Here is a 15,926-nt window from a genome sequence, read left to right as displayed (position 1 = left end):
AGACAAACAATCTTTAATTATTATAAAATCATATCTAGGGCATAAGGGACAGAGGTGCATATTATTTGTGCATAACAGGTGCCCAGAGAATACTTCTTTTACAAACAAATAGGAGTGCAAAGATAATGTTTCCAACTCACAAAGAAACAAACATTAAGCTGAACTTCACTAGCAAGGTAAGGCATGTATTAGGTTTATAGACTTTTTATAAAGCAGGAAAGAATAACACTACATATTAAGGTACTGCAAATTTAGAATTATGACTAATTATTAACAATCCAGCTGGATTGAGATCAGGTCTGTGCTGTAGTCATTGCAGGATCTTACCTTTTTGTTTATGTACTAAAGGGCTACTTTGGCCTTTGGGATCATTGTCTTTCTGAACTTCATTTATTTAACACACTAAAACTGCTTTTAATGTGGTTTTCTTAATTTTGCATCAACCATTTTCCCTACTAATTGTTTGAAACTGATTAAAAGCAGCCCCACAACATGACAAAGTGAAGTTTGAATTTGGAATTTTAATTAGCTTTATCTAATATAAGTAATTCTAAAACAACTGGACGTGCTGAGTAATCATGGAAGACATGATTTGTAGTTAAACACTAAATGGCAGTGTGTTGGGAGTTTCCTTAATTGTAATTGTAATTGGTTTCAAGAGCAGTATTTGTCTGTCCTTTGCTATACACTGAAACAATGAAGCAGTAGGCAATTAAAAACACATGTATAGAAATCAATGAAGTTGAGGGAGTGAATGAAAGAGAGCTGTGCAATTCATTTAGGCTGGGAGGTAGGATGCAAAGTGCAAACAAATGGTGGATTGTGCTCTTTTTTGCACATTAAACCCCGTCTGCCAGTTTGTAAATGACCCCTATAGTGTTATTTGAAGTTAGAGAGTGTTCTGACCAAGACTAAAAACCCTGAGTGTCTCACTTATTTATCCCAATACAGTGTAATAAATTCCTTGGATTGTTAGGTTCTGTGGCAGTCACAGACTACTATACCGCTGCCATGAATTGCTACCGTCTTTCCATAGATCAAACCAGCCATTCCAAAATAATACTTTGGCATCTCCATTTGTTGGCTTAGATAACTGAGAGATACAGAGGACCTATAAATACAGAGACCTATAAAATTGATGAATTGCATGTAATTTTTGAGGTACACCGACACGATGGTGTTCTAGAATTAACATGTTAACTCTGGACTTTGGAATTGGAATTTGGACTGTGCTTCCTAAGGTCCACCACAAAACCTGACATGCAGGACCCACACTTAGAAAAAGGCAAACAATTTAAAAATGGATAATTTATATATGGTTGGAATAGGAAATAATTGGTGGCAATTATCCTTGGCTGAGGTCCACTAGAGTCTGAACCCACCAGGAGATCCTCTGTGTTACGATTGGTGTCCCGAACCCAGAATAAACCCCAAGGTCCCTGTCACGGCTCAGCCTTCCAACTTTAACAACCACCCAGGTGCCGGCAGGTCTTAATATGAGAGGACCAAGGAGAGAGTTCTAGGCAGGCAAGGGAACCGCATGTTTACTAAATTGGAGAACAAGGAATGTAGTCGAGGTCACAGCTCAAGTCAATATACAAGATGAGCAGGGCAGTACAATAACAGGAGATGGTAGCGTAATCGAGGTCACAAGCTGGGTCAATATACTGTACCAAATGAGCAGCGTAGTACAAAACTGGAGACAGAAGTGTAATCTGGTCACAGGCAGGGTCAAACATGCGCAGAGAGCCATTTAAATATTTGAATTTCTCGCCGGCCGATGATGTCGCGTTTGGACTTTCTGAACCAGCTGAACACGCAAACCCGGAACACTGCTAATTTACCGGGACTGCCCCAAACAGAACAGACGCGGCAGGCTTCCCTGCCGAGGGTGCGACTGGCATCCCCATCGAACCCCCACTAGACCACCAGGTTGAGTTGTTACACTCTGGCACATTTCTGTGTTCCTTTTGGGCTCTGGTGCTAATACCCTGTACTGCTGTGGACACAGTAGACATGTGCATGTTCTCTAATGCGATATAAGCACTGCGTATCTTGACAGCGCTATATAAATAAATGATGATGATGATAAGGTGCAAGTGACTATATCATTTTCTTTCCTCTCTTTATTGCTTGTGCTTGGATATTCCTGCCTTCATCTGAAATGTATCCTAAGAGACCAATTAATATGTTAACACAGACCATTATTTTATTTATTAGGTTGATTTGCTGCATTTATTTCCTTAGTGATGCCAATGTGTGCTTTTGTTGCATATCCGATACATTTCAAAATTAATTCTACATCTTCTGTATAGTTATTGTTTAATTACCAGAGCTACCTTTAAGACACTGATTGCTTCACGAATAATATGTATTATCTCTCTTCCAGAAATAAAATAGGCTGATGGGCAACAATACCATATTTACTTACTTCTACATTTTAGCATTTTCCAGTGAAGGAGAGAAACAGCCGATGCTTTTTATAGCCTTTGCCATTGTGTACTTAGTCGGGGTATTTGGAAATCTAAGTATAATCACAGTGACATGCTATGATATTCACTTACACACCTCCATGTATTTTTTACTTGCCAACCTGTCCTTTATAGACATATGTTACACTACAACAACCCTCCCCAAACTGCTGCACATCCTACTCACTAGCAAGAACATCATCTCTCTCCCAGAATGCTTCACTCAGATGTTCTTCTACACAATGACAGCTCAAAGTGAAGGTGTCTTGTTGGCTTTCATGGCATACGACCGCTATGTAGCTGTCTGTGATCCTTTGAAATATCACGTCATAGTTAATATTAAAAAATGCACCCTGATTATGGCAGGAATCTGGACATCTTCACTTACAAACTGTATTTTGAGTGCTTCAATTATATCACAGTTACATTTTTGTGGTTCCAATACAATTAAGCAGTACTTCTGTGACATCAAATATGTGGCACAAATGTTCTGTGAGGCAATAGGTATCTACTATTACCTATATTTTGGAACTGTGATTTTTGGTGTCCTTCCATTGCTACTCTGCTTAACTTCGTATTCCAAAATAATCCTCTGCATCCTACACATTAAATCAGTAACTGGTAGGAAAAAAACGTTCTCCACCTGTTCCTCGCATCTCGCTGCCCTCCTTCTGTTCTATGGAGCTGCTTCATGGATGTACATGGCATCAGAAAACCCCAGCAATGTAGATTTGTTGATCACTGTGATTTTTACAGCTATGACTCCCATGCTGAACCCCGTAATATACAGTCTCAGGAATAAGGAGATAAAGAGAGCCATAAAGACACTTGTTTCAGGACAAATTATTGTCAGCACTTCATAAACTATTATTGAAAATCTATAGTTGTGTGTTTATTTTATATCAGAGTGTTTTGATTCAACAATTTCTTGTTAACAATAAATTAATCCATGTGCAAATTGCTCCAGGGAGTTAGGATTCAGATGAGTGTCGACACTGCTGGAAATGAATGTGCTTGACAGCTCAAAAAAGTCAAGCACATTGTGACTAGTGATGAGCAAATAAATTCGGCAGCTGCAAATTTGCGGCGAATTTCGGTGTTTCGCGTCAAAATTAATCAGACTTATTTTGCCCACAATAAGTGTGCGTATAACAATTGTTGCGGGTGTCACTGACTTCAATGCGTTTTGCGAATTTTGTTGGAAATTGTGAATTTTTTGGCGAATCAAAACGGAACAAATTCGCCCATCACTAAGGGGCACATTTACCTAGGGTCGAATATCGAGGGTTAATTAACCCTCGATATTCGACTGCCGAATTGAAATCCTTCGACTTTGAATATCGAAGTCGAAGGATTTAGCGCAATTCGTTCGATCGAAGGAATAATCGATTGAACGATTAAATCATTTGAATCAAATGATTCGAAGGATTTTAATCCATCGATCGAACGAAGTTACTTTGATCAAAAAAACCATGTAAAGCCTATGGGGACCTTCCCCATAGGCTAACTTTGGCCTCGGTAGGTTTTAGGTGGCGAACTAGGGGGTCGAAGTTTTTTTTAAAGAGACAGTACTTCAACTATCGAATAGTCGAACGATTTTTAGTTTGAATCGTTCGATTTGAAGTCGAAGGTCGTAGTCGAAGGTCGAAGTAGCCAATTCGATGGTCGAAGTAGCCAAAAAAAACATTCAAATTTTCGACGTTTTTTCCTCTATTCCTTCAATCGACCTTAGTGAATGGGCCCCTAATTGTGATTGTGACTAATTGACACCTTTATTAGTTTCATAAGTAAGTCAATTCAGTCAAAATACTGTTTTCCTGACAATTTGGAAAGCATTGATATATTAAAAAAGAAAAAAATTATGTATGTTTTAATCAGCAATGATTGTTTTGAAAGATAAGCTTGAGGATCTTTAGGCAAAAGTGACAACGATTTTTAGAAGGGTGAAGGCAACATTGTGCTGGCTTTCCATGTCAAATTGAACTTCAGCTGTTATATCTTGTCCGGGGTCTTGTCCGGGGTCTTCAGTCAGCACTTTTCATGGATATGACTGGTATGACTAGGCCTCACCATCATATTTGGTTGTCCAAAGCTATGCTTGAGGATTTGGAACATGACAATGGTGTTTGCTGTCAATAATTCATCTGTTTCTTCATTGCCCATATTGGCTTTTCTAAGTTACTTGATGCTGAATTGCCTAAGGCTTAACCTGTGTTTTATCTGAGCCAATCCGTTTTAGTATTTTTTATTGATCAGTATAACCCTACCTCCCAACCGTTAATTAATTATGTGATTAAAAAGAGAAGTGAATATTGATTATGCAAATGTGCTAATATAAGTAGAAACAACATATACAGTAAGATAACATTAAGCACCCCAAGTGGGACAATTTGTCTCTTGACTTTGGTAGTAAGGAAATGCCATTCAAAAAATCTGGGTCTGTCAGCCTTACTTGTCCACTGGTCCCCTTGCTACTAATGTATCTTCCTAAAGAAAACAGAAGTGATGCGTGCAACCTTTTGTATACAGGTGACAAAACTGAAATACATAGGGACAAATTTACTAAAGGGCGAAGTGACTAATGCTGACAAAAATTCGCCAGCATGACGTCATTTTGGAAATTCGCCAATTTACTAACGGTCACCGGCGTAACTTCGCTTGTGAAGGAGATAGACTCTAGCGGTACTTCGCTCCCTAACGCCAGACGAATTTGCGCTCTGGCGAATGGACATAATTACGCAAATTCACCAAGATGCGGATTTTACTGAGTGTTACCTCTTGCCCCAGACTTGCCTTCGCCACCTCAGTCCAGGTGAAGTGCAATAGAGTAGATAGGAGTTCCTCAAAAAATAGTTGAAAAATTTTTCTAAGTCCCAAAAAACGCTGGCGTCTTTTCCTTTTTACAGGGTGATAGGCTGCAAAAGAGCGTTCATTTTTTTTGGGGGTAATCTACTTCCCCCCTTCATTTCCTAACATATGGCACATAAACTATTAACTGAGCTCATGTGTAGGACAATATAACAACTTTATTTTATTTTATTAAGCTTCCCTGGACTTGTGTAGTGTAATGTATTTGCTGCAACATATACGTCCATTCAACTTTAACTTCCCGCCGTATGCAAATTAGGCAATGCTAGCGCAACTTCGCTTCGCTTGGCGCAGTAACGCTAGCGGAACTTCGCCAGCGTTCGGTGCCCTGGAAGCAAATTCGGATTTTAGTGAATTAGAGTTGTCCTGGCGAATCTACACTTGGCAAAGTGTTGCGATGTGAGGGAAGCCGTCGCTGGCGAATTTTCGCAGGTTAGTGAATTTGCCCCATAGTGTTACCAGAAACTTTGAGGTAGAGACTCTAGTAACCTTGACTTACCATTGTGAATACATAGGCAGGGATACAGATGTGTTTGAAAGTGATTCCATGTGTATACTGACTGACAATGTGCAATGTGCAAAGTGCTAAAATGTATGCATTTTTACTTGCTTTGATGTTCTTTATAAAGGTTCATATAGAGCATAAAGGGTGCAGTGACACTCTCCAACACACAAGATAACATAGTAAGTTAGGTTGATAAAACATACATCCATCAAGTGATAGTGACTAGGAGTGGAAATAAGTCAGGGAGTGGAGACCCGAAGAGAAGTTTGTAGCCCATACCCTGTGATTTACTAAGAAGAACAATGCAGCCAATTATTTTAAATCTACTTAATCCAAATTACCATTCTGAATTTCCATTTCATTTTGTAAAACATCAATTACTTGTTGCTTTCAATTGCTAATGAACTGGCACATTTATAAAACGATTTCCCATGTTTTTTGTGTCCTCTGTAGCAATTTCTTGCCAAAAAAGATCTAGCATTGTTTGTATATGTCCTGGGCCTAGGGCGGCAGGATTTTAGGGGGTGTCATGCTGCCCAACCACACTGATTAAGAAATACTGGGGATGCGCAGGGGATACAATAGTATTTATTTTTAATTTCCTGTGCGCCAATCCCCATTGTTCTGGTGCCGATGATAAAATTTGAGCGAATAAAAGGGAGGGGATGGGGCGACGAACGACATCGGGCCTAGGGGCTCCTGCTATGTAAATCCGGCCCTGGATGCCCCTGCCTCATACAGCATAGAATCTAAGTCAATTGTGTGTCTATTTACCACAATGCAAGACTAACGGTGACATTACAAATCATTACTCTAGCAGATCAGGTTAGATCGTTCACGTCTTCTTCCTAGTGGCAACCATCATTAACACTTGCAAAAAATAATTAATATTGATTAATTTAGATATTCAAGCACAATACTTGCTTCTTGTATTTACTCTGTATCCTCATCCTTATCCTCTTAACATTGTTGAGGGTAAGAGGATAGTAAATTTGGATTTGGGGAATTTTTGACTGAGCAGCGGTTTATATTTTTTTTATACAAAGTAGGGTATCAAAAAATGTATTATTTTTATTTGACTTATTGCTAAAATATATTCTCAAATTATATTCTAAAATTGTTCTAATAATATATTCTCTGTTCACTACAAAACCAAAGCTCAGCGTATAAAAAATAGTACTGTAATTTGAATAATTAATCCCATGATAAAAAGTCTTTTGGGTAATATTGTACATTAGTCAGTTGTTTAAATAGCTATAAAAAGGGTTCCAGCGGATATAGCAGATGTAAAAACACTTTCATAGCAGTACTGAAGTTTTAATGTAAGGTAAGTTTGTAGAGTATATGTTAGCTAAAAACATTAATGCCAAATGGATAGCCTTTGGGGAGATATGTGGCCCTTGATCAACTGGAGCCAGTAGTTGGAGACCCACCAGGATGTCTATGTCTGTATGGATTCAGCATTGATTAAACTTCAGTATAATGATGTTTCATTCAGTAATTGATTGAACAATATATTAAGCTGTTGATACATTACAAACTGTTCTTAGTAAGTTTCACAACTAGGTCATGTTTTGATCAGAAGGAACAGCAATTCCGCTGATTGACTGGTGATGCCATCCTATATTGTTCAAGTGTGGTTCAGTTCAATGGTGTCCAAAGCTTCATCAAATTGCCAAAAAGGAAGACCATAACACCACAGCACTGGAACTCAGTTAAAAGCTAGAATCGTTATTTCAGCAAAATAAAAACATGCCACAGCATCATATGCCTGACGCGTTTTTGTCTTAGTCATATTTTTCAATCACCAACATGAAACAGAATTTTGAGGTTGTCAGGGGCTTCATAGGAGGCTTGTTGTCAGATGATAATTTAGAATGTGCAGAATACTAAAAACATTTTTATATGGAAGAAATATAAGTATTTTTAGTTTTTTCATTAGAATGTTTTGACATATTTGAATCTTCAATTCTGCTGTTATTGTCAAGCTAATTGACAATACTATGGAAATCATTTGGATAAATATATATTTTTTTTTTTTAAGGAACAAAAGCAATCATAAAAGAGAAAATAATTTGCCTACTTCAATAACATTGTAAAAATTGTACAAAAAGAATGTAAAAATTGTGATGTGGTGTTTTTCCCAAAGTCAACCTGATGACAGCATCAGGTCAGTATAAGTTTGCACACATTACCTAAGAAAACAAGGAGAAGTATGCTGGGCATGCCATAGGATTTTTATTAAAATAATGAAGTATTTGTATCTTACAATCAACACAATGACACAACAAACATTTTCTTTCTTTCAATAGGAATTTAAAAAAAAATGAACCAAACTATTTCCAAAGGCTTCTACCTTTATCCAGTTTTTAGTAATGGAGAGAAAAGGCCCCTTTTTTCCATTGTCTTCCTCTGGATTTATTTGATTGGTGTGCTAGGAAACCTTGTTATACTGATTGTTATATGCAATGATGTTCAATTACACACCCCTATGTACTTCTTTCTCTGCAATTTGTCCTTTGTAGACATCTGTTACCCGACTACCGCTCTCCCTAAACTGATGGAAATGTTGATTTCAGGCAATGACTCCATAACCTTTGTACAATGTTTTAGTCAAATGTACTTTTTCACTGCCTTAGCTGAAATAGAAACAATTGTATTATCCTCTATGGCATATGATCGGTATGTTGCCATCTGCAAGCCCTTGAGATATCACCTCATTATGAACAGGAGAGTTTGTGCGCTACTAATTGTAGGTACCTGGATTTTTGGGTTTGTGAATGCATCGTTTATTACTGATCTGGCTTCAAAACTGTCATTTTGTCAGACCAATAAAGTTCATCATTTATTCTGTGATGTTATAGCTCTGGCTAAAATATCATCTACTAATGATATAACTATATTTTATAATGTTGTTTATGTGGAAGTGTTTTTATTTGGAGTCATACCGTTTTCTCTAAATCTGATTACGTATATTAATATAGTACACAGCATACTGAAAATTAAGTCCAAAAATGGAAGACAAAAGGCTTTTTCCACTTGCACTTCCCATCTTACAGCTCTGATAATATTCTACGGGAGTGTATTCTGGATGTACATGAGGCCACCTTCAGAGTCAGAGAACCTTAACCCAGTGTTTTCTGTACTTTATGTTGGAGTGACTCCCATGTTAAACCCCCTCATATATAGTCTAAGGAATAAAGAAGTAAAGAATGCTGTAATAAGAACTGTAAAGAGGATTAGTTATCAGAGCTAGAGAAAAAAACTGATTTGTATCAAAGTCCTCCACTCCTCCCCTGGTAAAACTGTCAGAACCAGGGGTGAGTGCAGACAACAAAATTGGATAAATGAATAGTGCAATAATATTTTCATTTATAAATACCACTGAAATGTATGAATATTGAACAGTTGTATAGAACTGCACTTGCTTTAGTTATACAGCAAATTATTTTTCAGTGGGGATTACTCTAAGGGTCAGTGCCGATTTGGGGAGATTAGTCGCCCAGCGACACACCTTCTCTTCTTTGGGGTGACTAATCTCCCCGAACTGCCTCCCCTGATCTCCCCGAACTACCTCCCCTGCCTTCCCGCTGGCTGAAATATAAATCGCCGGTGGTATGGCACTCGGAGCAATTCATTTTCCAAAGTCACCTGAAGTTTCCTGGTCAGGCATCTCCCCGAATCGGCCTTTGTGCCCTGAACCTAAAAATGTTTGTTGCACTCACGGCTTGCAAAACAAAGAAAGAAATCAGGACTTAACAACAGAAATAGTAAGCCTTAGTTCATAAAAGGCATTTAACATGTTTTTGTTACTTTTTCAACTTTCCAGACACTTAGGGGGTTATTTATCAAAGGTCAAATTGTGTTTCCATCAAAAATTTGAGTTTTTGAGAGGTTTTTTCTAATCAGAAATAGATTTTTCGGGTTAAAAAAACTTGAATTTTGAACTCAAAGCTGTAAATAGCTTGAATCTGAAAATACATATCTAAAACCTGTCAAGGTCATGTAGATGTCAAAAGGTCCCTTAAACCATTTGAAGATGCTAATATCCTTCATGATGTTTGTATTTTTCGGTGCGTTTTGCTCAAAAACTTAATCAATTCGAGTTTTTGGGTTATCAACTCAAATTCACTGATTTCACTGAGTTTTTTTTAAATTAGAAACCATTTGAGTTATGAGTTCATTTGAAATGATTTGAGTTCTAAAAAAGCTATAGAGGCAGCTAGAACCCACACAACTTTCATGATTGGGCTTTATCTTCTTCCCAATATTTTACCAAATATTTTTCCAACTTCCATAAATTAAAGTATCTCCATTTTAGATTGGTGGTGGTGGCCTGCTTTGGATTTTGAAGGCAACTTAGCCCTACAAATATGAAAATCCTTCAAACATAAGCCTTTCTGGGCTTTGATGCTATGCTTCCTCTGGTACAAAAAGTTAGTAGATATTTAATAAATATTTTGTTTTGTTAATCTGCAACAAACAAGAGAGCCCGGTACCACTATAAACAGTGCAAAAGCTATTTTTATGTGATATTATTCCTCACCAGCACCTCTCCTCATCACGATTATTCTGCCTACCCGTAGCTGGAGCCCTAGTTTGTTGGTTATTGCCACCCAGACATGAGGGCTAGTTCGTAATGTTACATTGAAAAAAGACCAAAGTCCATCGAGTTCAACCCCTACAAATTATTTTGCCTGGCAAAGGGGCCTTGGTGCTCCGAAAGCTTGCAATGTATTTTTATTGTTAGCCAATATAGGTATCACTTTGACAATATTTTTTGTATTTGTTTGTTTTTTATTTGTTATTTTAACCCCTACAAATGAAACCCAGTGCACATACATATACACACTCACACCAACCCATCCATATACTCAGATAAATTATATACAGTATACCAATATCTATACTAACTGTAGATTTTAGTATCACAATAGTCAATTATGCTTATACAAGAAAACATCCAAGCCCCTCTTGAAAACATTAACAGAATCAGCCATCACAACATCACCCGACAGTGCATCCCACAACCTCACTGAAGAACTACCTACTTTCAAATGAAAGTTATTTTCTTCTAGTCTGAAGGGGGGGCCTCTGGTACGATGACCCTCTTTATGGGTAAAAAGGTCCCCTGCCATTTGTCTATAATGTCCTCTAATGTACTTGTAAAGTGTAATCATGTCCCCTCGCAAGCACCAGAGAAAACAACCCCAACCTTGACAGTCTACCCTCATAATTTAAGTCTTCCGTCCCTCTAACCAGTTTAGTTGCACTTAGTCTCTGCACTCTCTCCAGCTCATTTATATCCCTCTTAAGGACTGGAGACAAAACTGCACTGCATACTCCAGATGAGGCCTCACCAGGGACCTATAAAAAAGGCATAATTATGTTTTCATCCCTTGAGTTAATGCCCTTTTTCATACAAGACTGAACTTTATTTGCTTTAGTAGCCACAGAATGACACTGCCCAGAATTAGACAACTTGTTATCTACAAAAATCCCCAGATCCTTCTCAATTAAGGAAACCCACAACACACCATTAGGTGTATTGTGTGTCTCTGTTTTTAGGTTTTGCAACCTGTACTTGTTCCGCATATAAAACTTGGAAGTTTTACGTTTCTCATAAAATGAAGGGAAAGATTGATAGAATGCAATCCAGGTGACAAGTATTTATTTGCTGTAGATTTCCGTGCCTCCAACTATAGCAGAAATCCACTTATGTCTGTAGTATTAGTGATTTATTCATTTCTAGCCACTTTAGCTGAAAAGTTATTTTGGCACCTCTTGGCTTTGTAATGAGTTTTTATATATGGGAACAAGGTGGTTGTAAGTGTCATAAATATTAAAACAGTAAAATTAAAATAAAGCACATTTTCACTATGAAACTGTAAAACAAGCACAATGTCTGAGTTCATGTATTATAAAAGCCCCTAACAGTAAGACAATTGTTTACTTTTGGAGACTACACATTTAAACAAATTAGAAATGAGTACATACAGTATGTATTTCTGTAAACCTACAAAACTGCATTTTGCTAGTTAGAGTTTTTCATGAAATTTCTAAAATTGCCTCAGAACATGTACTTTCATTCCCCACATATCCTTAAGCATAAACATAAAACATCTTAAATTGGAATTCCAGGGGTCCTCTCAATAGTTTAATGCCCAATATGAATAGGATTACTATGTAGCATTTAGAGACTCCAAAATTAAACCACTAAATGCTCATTTTCAAATATGCCACTATAGTTCTTGCAAACACAACACACTGCATCAGTTTTATATCTGTTAAATAAGGAGATTTTTAGAAAATACATATTATAACCAATTGAAAATGGGTAAATATGTTTTCTATCTTGCAAGGTTCAGTTGTATTTGTATCTGGGCACTATCTGCAGGGAGTTTGTATATTCACCTGTACAGGTATAGGATCCCTTATCCGGAAACCCGATATCCAGAAAGCTCCGAAAGTCTCCCATAGACTCCATTTTATCCAAATAATCCAAATTTTTAAAAATGATTTCCTTTTTCTCTGTAAAAATAAAACAGTGGCTTGTACTTGATCCCAACTAAGATATAATGAATCCTTATTGGAAGCAAAACCAGCCTATTGGGTTTATTTAATGTTCAAATTAATTTCTAGTAGACTTAAGGTATGAAGATCCAAATTACAGAAAAATCCATTATCCGGAAAACCCAGGTCCCGAGAATTCTGGATAACTGGTCCCCTACCTGTACTAGGGATGGGCGATTTTTTTTTACCATGTTTCACCTTGGAAATTATGCCCATAGACTTGTATGCCGTCATACTTGTATGCCGTCGTATGCCGTCAAAAAAAGAAGTTGCATGTCAAAAAGATTTTGCTGCGAGTCAGAAAAATGTTGACGCCCATAGACTTTAATGGGTGTTGGCGATATTTTGCTGGCAGCTAATTTTTGCCAAACCTAAACGGGTCAATTTTGCCCAAGCCTAGCCTTTACATTTGCATGGATTACCTCTGGGGTCTCCATTTTCCTCCCACACTTCACAAACATAGAGAAGTATTTGTTTGCTACTGATGAAAATGAGCCTTTTGCTGAGTGTGATATGCACCTTAGATTTTAAAATGAGTTGTAAAATAAAAGGGAATTACATAGTGTGATCAACAGCCACACTTAAACAGTTCTGGGGGTATATTTACATGTGGTCCTTTCATTTGCTATTTAGGAGATTTCCGTGAGGCATTATAATAACAGATACTCATGGACATTTCATCTGTTTCATAGCTAGACTGATTTTTGACCATTTTGTCACACGTCATGTTTGATGTACCGAGGACGCAGAGATCAGGTAAGCCACAGGGAGTGTGTAAGGGGCAATGAACTGGCAAAAGGAGCAGGGAGCAAGGGGAAAATCAGTGCCAGGGTCAAAAAACCTGGTGGGCCCTGACCTTCATAGACCCTGCTGACCCAGTTCCACTCCCAATAGTACTATAGACACTCCTCTGCCACTCCTTCAGTTTTGCATTGCAGAGAAGTGTCGGCCCTGGACACCCAATCTGACACTGAGCAGTGCTTCTGCCCCTCAATCATGTGCATATACTGTACATAAAATGTTTTTAGTACACTACATTTATTTTTGTAAATATAAGTGGATTTGTATGTGTGCACATGCCAACTTTGAATGATTCTATGAAAATGTCTTGATTGTACAAAAAAAAATCAGACCTAACACCAAACCACCTATCTGTAAACCATGTTTGCCAATGTAGTCAAAGCTTGCAGTTGAAAACATCTTAGCTCACTCACATGCTTAAATATAAAGATCATACATCATGAAAATAAATCCTATATAGATCTTCTGAACAGTATGATACCCAAAATGTAGAGGATTACTACTATTTTGGTCATGCAGATATCTTGTGCAGACAAATTAATAGCTTCAGCCCCTTGAATCAGCATTTTAACTGTTATATCTGTAGCGCTATAATAAATTGTGTGTTATTTACACCACTATTGAGCTCCACTCCCAATAAATGTGCACCGGATGAGACCTGTAATTAGTGATGGGCGAATCTGTCGCGTTTCGCTTCGCCGAATAATTCGCGAATTTCCAGCGAAATTCGCGAAACGGCGAAAAATTCGCGAAACGAGACGCGCGGCCCGATTTTGTCGCGCGCCGAAATATTTTGTCGCGGACGCAAGTAAGTGTTTTAACGCGCGACGTTATTTTTGACGCGCAGTGCAATTTCATGAAGCCCATCTTCTATGGGTGTTTTGTTTGTATAACCTTTTTTCACCTTTGGCCCTACAAATAAAAATTTTCCCCTTAGTTTCAAGCTTTGTAGTCTGTGATGATAAATGAACATGGTATCTTTTGCTTTGTGTCTGAATGTGCTGAATTGGATTGGACTCAATGGGAAGACCAATACACATGCGTGTTTCACTTAGTATACTGCTACACACATGCCCTGCATTGTTAGAGGACTCCTATCTTGAAAAAATGGCTCCCATTTTGCAAGTTTCTTAAACTTTTAACGTTTGTGGATTTTTTCACATTACCTCTGGTCAACTGGTAATGGTATCTACTACTACTCTATATCACTGTTTAACCAAAAAGTACCATCTGTACTTCATATATCTAATAGTAGATTGCTAACACAAGTACAACTAATAAATCTGAACAGATAGTATCTGGATGCTTTGTATCGCAGATAAAAATGAATAAACCATATGTTTATGTGAATGAACCTTATATTTACATCATGTAATTGTAATGATTCTGAAATACTATGTAATGTAATTTTAATGACTCCGATTAAGAATAGTCATCGTTGTGTTATTAGAATCCAAACAATTTCAAGTACCATGTGAGTATTAGTTTAGTCAAATGAAAAATGAACTCAAAATATAGAGATATAAAAAAACTTTTAATTTACAACATAGCACAACGGTGCTGCAATATAAAATAAATAAATTAAAGTGGAGGAGGAGGAGGAGGAGGAACTACCCTCTGCCCGGACTCAACCATGTCCCTGACCTCTCCCAGCTCCTGCCGCATGGCATTAACCTGGTGGACCAGGTTGACCAGGGTGACCAGGAGCTCAGTCTGGTCATAGTAGGCATGTTCTGTTTGTGTGCCTACACTGAGCCCCTGGTCCGGTGGTGGTGCCGCCTGGTGAGGTGGTGGTGCCACCTGGTGAGGTGGTGGTGCCGCCTGGTGAGGTGGTGGTGCCGCCTGGTGAGGTGGTGGTGCCGCCTGGTGAGGTGGTGGTGCCACCTGGTGAGGTGGTGGTGCCGCCTGGTGAGGTGGTGGTGCCGCCTGGACAGGTGGCTGTGCTGCCTGGTCCGGTGGTGGAGGCGGTGCTGCCTCATCAGGTGGAGGCGGTGCTGCCTGGTCAGGTGGTGGTGGTGGTGGTGGTACTTCCCCATCATCATCGGGATCATCTTGGATCCATTCAGCTGGCAATGAATAAATTTCAGTTTGAGTAACACAGCAATTGCATTTGTACAGTATAAATTATACAGGATAAGGTGTCATGTTGTAACTACAGGAAAATTAACTTTATTGTAGTTAAGAAGGGAAACCTATTTATTCCGTTTAAATAAATCTACCTTTATGTGAAGTAAAATTCTTATTAGCCTTGTCACAGGCCTAAACAAATACACATTTGCTCCAAAATACCAAAATAAATAGGAATCAAGTGCAGGGCAAGATTTACATAGTAGGCACCCCTAGGCCCACTGCCATTTGTCGCCCCTGTCCCCTCCCCTTTATTCGGGCAAATTTTTATCATCTGGACAGGAGCAATGGGGATTGCTGCATGGGAAACTATTGTATCTCCTGTGCATCCCCAGTGTTTCTGAACCAATATGGGTGTGGTTGGGCAGCATGCCGCCACCCTAAAATCTTCCAGCCCTAGGCCCGGGCCTTGGTGGCCTTTCCACAGATCCGAGCCTGATCAAGTGGCTTTATTGTAGTTAAGAAGGGAAACCTATTTATTACGTTTAAATAAATCTACCTTTATGTGAAGTAAAATTCTTATTAGCCTTGTCACAGGCCTAAACAAATACACATTTGCTCCAAAATACCAAAATAAATAG

General features: G+C 38.3%; 2 protein-coding genes across 2 annotated transcripts; both read left to right on the top strand.

The window, feature by feature from the left end:
- Nucleotides 1-2,345: 2,345 nt before the first annotated feature.
- LOC121401260 (olfactory receptor 7A5-like) lies at nucleotides 2,346-3,334 on the top strand. The gene has a single exon (XM_041585600.1). The coding sequence runs from the start codon at nucleotides 2,405-2,407 to the stop codon at nucleotides 3,332-3,334; it is 930 nt and encodes a 309-aa protein (XP_041441534.1). The 5' UTR covers nucleotides 2,346-2,404.
- A 4,696-nt stretch (nucleotides 3,335-8,030) lies between these two features.
- LOC108710625 (olfactory receptor 8H1) lies at nucleotides 8,031-9,127 on the top strand. The gene has a single exon (XM_018251740.2). The coding sequence runs from the start codon at nucleotides 8,171-8,173 to the stop codon at nucleotides 9,098-9,100; it is 930 nt and encodes a 309-aa protein (XP_018107229.1). The 5' UTR covers nucleotides 8,031-8,170; the 3' UTR covers nucleotides 9,101-9,127.
- The last annotated feature ends 6,799 nt before the right edge of the window (nucleotides 9,128-15,926 follow it).

Source organism: Xenopus laevis, chromosome 3L, assembly GCF_017654675.1.
Source record: "Xenopus laevis strain J_2021 chromosome 3L, Xenopus_laevis_v10.1, whole genome shotgun sequence".
Taxonomy (NCBI): Eukaryota; Metazoa; Chordata; class Amphibia; order Anura; family Pipidae; genus Xenopus; species Xenopus laevis.
This window is presented reverse-complemented; position numbering and strand designations above follow the sequence as displayed.

What these genes read in the sequence shown, in the direction of transcription:
- LOC121401260 (XM_041585600.1), top strand. Translation starts at nt 2,405, where the DNA reads ATGGGCAACAATACCATATTTACTTACTTCTACATTTTAGCATTTTCC.
- LOC108710625 (XM_018251740.2), top strand. Translation starts at nt 8,171, where the DNA reads ATGAACCAAACTATTTCCAAAGGCTTCTACCTTTATCCAGTTTTTAGT.